This window comes from Gigantopelta aegis, chromosome 1 (genome assembly GCF_016097555.1).
Source record: "Gigantopelta aegis isolate Gae_Host chromosome 1, Gae_host_genome, whole genome shotgun sequence".
NCBI lineage: Eukaryota > Metazoa > Mollusca > Gastropoda > Neomphalida > Peltospiridae > Gigantopelta > Gigantopelta aegis.
The window spans coordinates 31,557,923-31,567,011 of NC_054699.1; the positions used below are offsets into that span (position 1 = coordinate 31,557,923).

The following is a 9,089-nucleotide window of genomic DNA, read 5'->3' on the forward strand; positions in this document are numbered from 1 at the left end:
AGCTACAGCATGGCGGTCAGTCGTTTGTGTAATACTGAAAAGAAGCTGTTAAAAGAGAAGTCAATCGCAGATGATTATGAAGCTACTCTAAAGCAGTACGAGTTGAAAGGGTACATTAGAAAAGTGCCACCTGAAGAAAAACAGCCAGAACAAAAATGGTATTTACCTCATTTTCCAGTGGTGCGTCCAGACAAGGCTACTACAAAGACGAGGATAGTGTTTGATGCTGCAGCAAAAGTTGATGGCATTTGGTTGAACAGTGTGATTAATCAGGGACCAAAATTACAGCGAGAACTTTTTGATGTACTGTTACGGTTTCGTAAACATCCAGTTGCATTGGGGTGCGACATAGCCGAAATGTATCTGAGAATAGAAATAGCTCCACAAGATAGAAAATTTCATCGATTTCTATGGTGGAATGTCGATCAAACGAAGTCGCCAGATGAATACGAATTCACAAGAGTTCGGAGTTCGGAGTTAATTCGTCGCCATTTTTAGCTCAGTATGTTACTCAAGAACATGCTATGTTAAACAAAGAACACTTTCCGATGGCTGCTGAGACAGTTGTGAAGTCTACCTACATGGATGATAGTATGGATAGTGTACCAGATGAGGATACAGCAATACAACTCTATCATCAATTGTCATGGTTGTGGGGACGAGCTGGAATGCATGCCAGAAAATGGTTGTCGAATTCCGTTAAGTTGCTTGAAGAAGTACCTGAAAAGGACAGAGCATCAGAAATCAATCTGGATGAGGGACACTTGCCATCAACAAAGACTTTAGGTGTATTGTGGTCATCTCAGAAAGATGTGTTTGTGTTCAAGGTTCGGCAAGATATCAATACAGATCTGACAAAACGTCAATTCCTGAGTAAGATAGCAAGGCTTTTCGATCCTATGGGGTTTCTGGGACCATTCACAATCAGAGCAAAGATACTTATGCAGGAAATGTGGATAGAGAGCTTAGATTGGGATGATCCATTGACCAGCAATTTGAATGAAAAGGCTCAACAGTGGTTTAGTGAACTTGGTCAATTAGTCAATATTGCGGTACCACGATGTCTTCGTCTTAATCAGAAAAAAACATAGTGTCGTGGACTGTGCATACATTTGTCGATGCTTCTGAAGTCGCATATGGTGCTGTAGCTTATGCCAGAAGTACATATAGTGATGGACAGGTCTCGTGTCGATTGATAGCTGCAAAAACATGAGTCTCACCACTTGCTGCATTGAGTATATCTCGATTAGAATTGGTTGCAGCTGTTCTTGGACTGAGGTTGTCACTAGCAATTAGCAGAATTCTAGATATTCCGATTTCTCGAGTAGTGTTGTGGACAGACAGTATGAATGTGCTTTGGTGGATTCGTGGTCGAAGCAGAAACTTCAAACCCTTCGTAGCAAATCGAATTGGAGAAATTCAAAGTTTGACAGAAACTAGACAATGGCGTCATGTCCCAACAGCAGCTAATCCCGCAGACATGCTCTCTAGAGGAATACCTGCTTCAAAGCTCATCAGTGAAACTTTCTGGTGGGAAGGTCCTGACTTTCTTGGACTGAATGAAGAAAACTGGCCAGACAAGAATTTTCAAGTTGCTATAAAGACTTCTGAAATTGAGGTGAAAATGCCTTTTAGGACTTTATTTGTTGCTCATCAAAATGATCTGAAATGGAGATTGGATGCAAAACAATTTTCAAGTTGGAGAACATTGACACGAGTTCACGTTTGGGTTAGTCGGTTTATCAGAAACTGCCAGATGTCAAAAGATGACAGATTGTATGGCGAGTTGCAACCAGATGAAATAGAAGATGCAGAAATTAGTCAGATAATCTTGACACAACGAGAGTTTTTCCCTGAATAGTATTCAGTCCTCAAAAAGGGGAAAATATTACCTCTGAGAAGTAAACTAATTGGGCTACAACCGTTTATTGATGAAGATGGAGTTCTTCGCATGAATGGACGTCTCAAATTTGCACATTTCTTGCCGCATGATGTTCGAATGCCAATTATATTGCCTCGAAAAGTTGGGTTACAAAGTTGATTGTAAAACAACATCATGAAAAAGGGCATCATGTTGCAGGAACTAATCAGATACTAGCAAGTTTGTCTAGTCGTTTCTGGATAATATCAGCTCGTGAAGAGATTCGTGAGTGGGAAAAAAAGTGTTCTGAATGTCGAAGGTGGAAAGCTAGACCTGCAAGACAAGTGATGGCTCCTCTTCCTAATATCAGATTTAGTCTTAGAGCATTAAGTCATTGTGCAGTGGATTTTGCTGGACCATTTATCACTGTTCGAGGCAGAGGAAAACGTAGAGAAAAGCGGTATCTCTGCTTATTTACATGTTTGTCATCGAGAGCTGTGCATCTTGAAATGGCTTATAGATTAGATACTGATTCATTTCTAAATGCATTATATCGGATGACAAGTCGATGCGGTGTTCCGGAAAAGATGTTGTCCGACAACGGAACAAATTTTGTAGGAGCTGTAAAAGAACTTCGTGAGCTGGCTGATAAGTTTGATAAGGACAAATTGCTCCAATCTGCAGCAAATCAAGGTATGCAGTGGAATTTCAATCCTGCAAGTGCACCCCATTTTCGTGGGGTCTTTGAGTGTATGATTAAGTCTGCAAAACGGGCGATATATGCAATTTTAAGTAGTGCTGATGTAACTGATGAAGATTTAGTGACAGCGTTTGCAGGAGCAGAAGCGTTGATTAATTCGAGGCCGTTGACATATCAAAGTGCTCATCCAGATGACAATATTCCTTTGACACCTAATCACTTTTTACATGGTTGTATTGGTGGACAGTTTGCTCCAGAATCCGTTGATAAGAGTGATTTTCATCCTAGGAAAAGATGGAGAAGAGTTCAAGAACTTGTTAAACATTTCTTGAAAAGGTGGTTAAAAGAATGGCTACCTAGTTGGCTACCGAAAGAAGTGGTTCAAGTCTGAAAGGGACATTCGTGTAGGTGATGTTGTGATAGTAGTGGATACAGACACTCCTCGTGGTCAGTGGCCTTTAGGGCGAGTCATAGAAGTTTTTCCCAGGCCAGATGGTCATGTGCGTGTGGCAAAAGTGTAAACCGCGGAAAAAGTATTGTTGAGACCTATTACCAAACTTTGTCCATTAGAATGTGATGTCGAAGAAGACTGACATTTCTAAATAGTGATGTTTACTGACAGTTCCAGTTTGTGTATAGTGTGTGGACATAGTGCTGATAGTTTAAGTAATGAAGGACTGACTTATATTTTAGTAAAATAGTTATAGTCGACATAAATGGACAGAAATAGCATTAGAGATATTGAGTGTTGATATGAAAAAGGTTATTTCATATCAAGGGGGGGGGGGGATATGGATTGAAGACTTTAGTTAAATTATGATTTCGTTTCCGGTTTCCGTTTCCGAAATCAGAAAATTAAATAAAGAATACCAGTTTCCGGTTTGAGTGAAAAGGAGCATGGTCTGTTGTTTTTTTGGGTGGTTAATCGTGGACAAACTAATTGAAAATAGATGATGAATATGTTGGAAGTCGTCGAAACACTAGTAATCATCTATCAAGAGGGGACAGTCCAACAAGGGCGTTGTTTCTCTGTGGGACAACTGTTCCCCTCCCCTATTAATACAAGAACAGTCCTCCTCACTCTTACTAACCTGGTCGAATTAAGAGACCAAGAACCACCCCTACTGCAATGCCCAGTGCGTTGGTGGACACGATGTATACGAAAGCTGTGAGGCTGATTTTACCGTTAGATTTCGGGTCCAGTGATGCCGTTCCTACAATAAGTAAAATATTTCCTTTTACAACTATCCTAGTCCAGTATATAACTGTCAGTATTCCGTAAACGTTAGCTCATCCTATATCACACTGCATGTAACATGAAAATATATAGCATATCACCTTGTTTACTATGCATGCATCACCTGATATCACAACTGATTAAATTATAGATTTATCATCATGTTTAACAGTTAACTAGGGATGTATCCATAAGATGTCACACTAACATAACCAAAACAAATAATAATAATAAAAAAGAGCATAATATTATTGATACCACACGGTACAATATGTAAGTTTAACATAATATCACACTACTAACTATAACAATATCATTATTATCACAATGTAAAATATGATAGTTTTACCTGATATCACACTACTAACTATAACAATATCACTGTAACCACATTGAACATTATGATTATTTTACCTAATACCAAACTCACTCTCTCTCTCTCTCTCTCTCTCTCTCTCTCTCTCTCTCTCTCTCTCTCTCTCTCTCTCTCTCTCTCTCTCTCTCTCTCTCTCTCTCTCTCTCTCTATCTGTGTGTGTATATATATATATATATATATATATATATATATATATATATATATATTATATATCTCATATTGTATATATATTACCAGAGTGTTTTTCGTAATTTCAATATCATATGTTAAGAATAAAATTGTATTATGCGAGCCTCTGGCGATATATATATATATATATATATATATATATATATATGTGTGTGTGTGTGGTGTGTGTGTGTGTGTGTGTGTGTATGTGTGTATGTGCGTATGTGTATATGTATATGTATATACACATACACATACACATACACATACACATGCACATACACACACACACACACACACACACACACATATATATATATATATATATATATATATATATATATATATATATATATATATATAAAATTTAATATGACCTTACTAACCATAGCAATATCATTGATACTACACTGTACACTGTGAATTTTACCTGATATCAGACAACAAATTATCAACGGAAGAATCATCAAGCGAAGCATTCGCATAAACAGTTCCCCGGCAATACCTGTCAGAAAGGAAAAATAAAGTTTTCATTAACAGCGACATCATCTACGTCATCATCATATTTATATGTCGTCATCCTTTAATTATGTGTAGCCAGTCTTTATCGTAAAGTGGGTTTTTTATGTCACAATGTCGACATTCTTTGTTTATATGTCTGGTGACTCCGGTGGGGCAGGATATGCTCAACTTTCGCGAACACCTGGTATCATCGCTATATGACAGCGATTCGTGGGTGCATACTATCACAGCTGTACGTATTCTAATGAGCTTTGTCTGGTGCTGGTTTTGATTTGGCAAACTAGTCCAGGAGTGGCAGTCCGCGTTTGGTGCAAGAGGTATGACATCTAGTAAAAGATCTCCTTGGGAGTGGCTGTTCTCCTATAGACAAGGCACTGGATAGATATTCATGGAATCAACCATTATTTTGTTAAATGGGGGTGGGGGCGAGTCGTAACCCAGTGGTAAAGCGCTCGCTTCATTCGCGGTCAGTTTGTGATCAATCCCCGTTGGTTTATCTGTCTTCATCTTTGTGAACAGCCATTTTGCTCTATGTATCAGGGTTTTAGCTGTCCTTCGCCAAATCAAAAATGCGAATTAAACTTGAAATTGCCAAAACTATTTCTTTAATAATTTGCCAAAAAGCCAATTAGAAAATGCTGCCCATTTGTAGATCTGCAACTATTTTGGTTGTTTGGAATTTTTATTTGGCTACAAATGTTCTTACCAAATTCGTCAAACTCCAAAGCAATTCTTTTTTTAATTGTCAGCTTCAACCCTGATGTATGTTTCAGTCTATACCATCATCATTATATATGTGCCTTGACTTTCATCTTCATATATTGTCATCTTTGTTTATCTTTACCGTCTATGCACAAATAGAGTGCGGTTCAAAAGAAAAGCTAACGTTAACTTAAATACTGGCTTACCCATCCACATATTACATAAATATTAAAGTGCTGTGCCAGACCATACACTAAAATTTCAAATTCCACAATTAAGAGCCTTCTTAATTCATTGCAATAATATTTTACACCGATATGTAAATCAATAATTACCAAAATGCCCCATAAAAGTATTTAAAAAGCACTCCCGTAGAACACTGCCGGAAACAACCGAGTAAAATTCTCGGTAACAACATATGCCCGTAAATAGCCGTGACGTCATGAAGGGAACTCGCTTCACAGAAACCTACCACCAGATGACTTCCAGCGAAAGTGGGACTGACAGTGACTGCCAGGCTCAGTTATCATGGGATTCTTCTTTCGACGATGAATAGTGTAGTGATGACGACTGGACTAATATTTGTGCAACACAACAAATAATGCCCAGGCCCGTAGCCAGGATTTGAGGGGGGGGGGGGGGGGGGGGTCCTTTAGGCTTATGATGAGGCATAAAGTGCCTCACACGAGGGCGCAAAGCGCCAGAGTTGTTTAGTGGGGTCTGGGGGTATATTGTCGGAAAAAAAGTCACCATCAGTTTGAACCAGGAACGTCATCCGAAGAACCACCGGCCTGACAGATGACGATGAAAATGTTCGTGTTAGACAGGTTACCACTGAATGACAAGTTTTATTCCTGTTTTGTTCTTTAGCTTTTTGTGCGAATTATTTTGCTACACTATATGTTCTAGTGCTTGTGATGTGGTAGAAAAGACGATAAATAACACTTGACTTCTACTAGTCAAGTGGACCCGATATCGGTAATTTTAAGAAATAAATAAAAACGACTTAATAATCCATCCCATATTCCTATAAAGATGTTTTTTGTGAATAATTTCAGTTTGGTTTGACGTAAGAATAATAGTAAATGTGTTTTGGAAATATCGAAACTCTACTATCTTTGTGTGCAATTTTATAAACAATCGGCGCAGAAACAAATAACTTGTAGTAAATTCCATAGCATTGAAGAGTTGTTCTCTGTAGGAAGGTGTAGTAAAATTAAGTTAATGTATTTATAGTCTGTCTCACAGGGAATATTTTTTTTTTTCATACTATGGAATTTACAAGTTACTTATTTCTGAGCCGATTCAGGCCCGTTGTTTGCCATTGTAATCAAAATCTGATATAGAGTTTGTACCCGATCCGTCAGTCCCCCCCCCCCCCCTAAGTCGTTTTTTTTTATTTTTAAAAAGACTTTTACTTTTCTTCTTACGTCAAACCAAACTCAAATTATTTGCAAAAAAAAGGCATGTTTGTAGAATGGGACGGACTAGGCTATAGATACTTACTTGTCTGAACTTTACTGTTAATGAAAATGTTCTCGAACTGTAATGAAAAACCTCACAAATGAACGAGATGCAAACAACAACAAATCGAATGTTGATTGCACGAACCGTGCATGAGAAAACAAACTGACCGGTGTTACAAGCATAGGCCTAACTTAGTTTCGGACGCTGACGATATGCACCCCAAAGTCGTTTCGGTGTGGATGGCGTCGGCGTGTTGTCATTTGTTTTGTGTCGTAGAACAATTGTTGGTACGTTATCTTTTTTTTAAAGCATAACACATGGTATTCACATATCTCGCTTAAGCCGACAAGCCAGTTCCGACGAATCGAAACTAAAGTGTGTGCTGTCGCAACGGTCTCTGCCATTTTCTTCCTGTCCAGTCTTTCCACATTGTTTTAATCAAATCCACACACAACTTTATCACAGCAACATTACTAGGAAATGCGAGAAGACTAAATTTATCGGTTTTTGTATTGCTACAGCCGCCAACAAACACGCCGTTTACCCATAATAATCACAAAAGAACCAATGAACAATGGTTCTGGCTATCGAAAGGAGTTCCCTTCGTGACTTCACGGATCAAATCTTACGGAAATTCTAGAAACGAATTTAGCTGGTTCTGTTTTTCAGGGGAATATTTTTAAATGAAAATATACTGGTATATAATTAAGAAAAAAAATACATATTCATATTGGTATAGCTCAATACATCATATATCTGGAACTGCACTTTAATAATTATGGTACGTAAGTCAATGTAAAACTAACATTACACCTAATCCAAAATATCAACCTACCAATCCACATGATCGCATCCTTGGAAGGATTCAGCTGTCTGACCCCGAATCCTACGCCGAATCCCACCACAATCCCGACGAGAATCAAATACATCAGGGCATCCTTCCGTAAGTAACCTTTGACCTTCGTCCATTATGGCGTCTTGTGTTCGTCGTTAATCTGAATCGTTTCTTCTGGTACCTTTGGTAAGAAGCTTGTTTCTGTATCGGCTGCCATGGTTTCCAGCTAAAAATAAACAGAATACAGTGAAAACGAAAAGGTATTACTTGCAGCAAGCACCATATCAGTAATCTGATCCATTATTTCCCGTGTTGTAACCAGTGCTGCACGACTGGCATATCAAAATCAGTCGTATGTGTAGTAGTGTTGGTTTAAAAGCATTGTGATTTTTATTACACCTAATACTATTGGACGATTTGAAACTTACAAACCAATGGCCTTGTAGGTACTACTTCTGAACGACAAAACCGTAATACGTGATCGGAACGGAAGGAAATGTTTTATTGAACGACGCACCCAACACATTTTATTTACGGTTATATGGAGTCCGACATATGGTTAAGGACCACACAGATATTGAGGGAGGAAACCCGCTGTCGCCACTTCATGGGCTACTCTTTTCGATTAGCAGCAAGGGATCTTTTATATGCACTATCCCATAAACAGGATAGCACATATCACGGCCTTTGATGTACCAGTCGTGGTGCAACGGCTAGAGCGAGAAATAGTCCAATGGACCCACTGACGGGGATCGATCCCAAACCGACCGCACATCAAGCGAGTGCTTTACCACTGGGCTACGTCGTGCCCCCTTGATCGGGACTGTGTTTCTGCACAATCACAATATGATGTCGAAGTTAGGCGTTTCTTTGGGGCCATAGGGCGTAGGCGGTTTTGTCTTTCTGACCTCCCTCCTCTCCGGCCCCCGCCTGGTCACACGAAAGTTCGGAATATGATTAGCATCTCTTTTTAACCTACTAAAGATGCATACACATACATATATACATATACATATATGTACATGTATGTATATCAAAAATAAATATTTTCAAAAATTTTTTTTAAAATGGAGTAATAAATAGAATAACAAATTATATACCAGTTATTATCAAATTTATTTCCCTCGTGAAATAATAGTAATTTGTTACTCGCTAAAGCTCGTAAAAACCTGAAAATTATTTCATTCGGGATATAAGTTTAAATAACTCGTTTCCTTTAT

General features: G+C 38.5%; 1 protein-coding gene across 1 annotated transcript; it reads right to left on the minus strand.

Annotated features, from left to right (window-relative positions):
* Positions 1-637: 637 nt before the first annotated feature.
* On the minus strand, positions 638-8,057 carry LOC121375937 (neutral amino acid transporter A-like). The gene is made up of 4 exons (XM_041503702.1): positions 7,870-8,057; positions 4,774-4,848; positions 3,653-3,775; positions 638-720 (listed from the first exon to the last, which is right to left on the minus strand). The coding sequence occupies exons 1-4, from the start codon at positions 7,961-7,963 to the stop codon at positions 638-640; spliced, it is 375 nt and encodes a 124-aa protein (XP_041359636.1). The 5' UTR covers positions 7,964-8,057.
* Between the last annotated feature and the right edge of the window lie 1,032 nt (positions 8,058-9,089).

What these genes read in the sequence shown, in the direction of transcription:
- LOC121375937 (XM_041503702.1), bottom strand. Translation starts at nt 7,963, where the DNA reads ATGTATTTGATTCTCGTCGGGATTGTGGTGGGATTCGGCGTAGGATTC. An exon ending in GGATGCGATCATGTGGATTG is followed by an intron (nt 4,849 to 7,869) that starts GTAGGTTGATAT and finishes CCTTTCTGACAG; the next exon opens with GTATTGCCGGGGAACTGTTT. An exon ending in TGGTCTCTTAATTCGACCAG is followed by an intron (nt 721 to 3,652) that starts GTTAGTAAGAGT and finishes TGTCCTTTTCAG; the next exon opens with GTACTTCTTCAAGCAACTTA.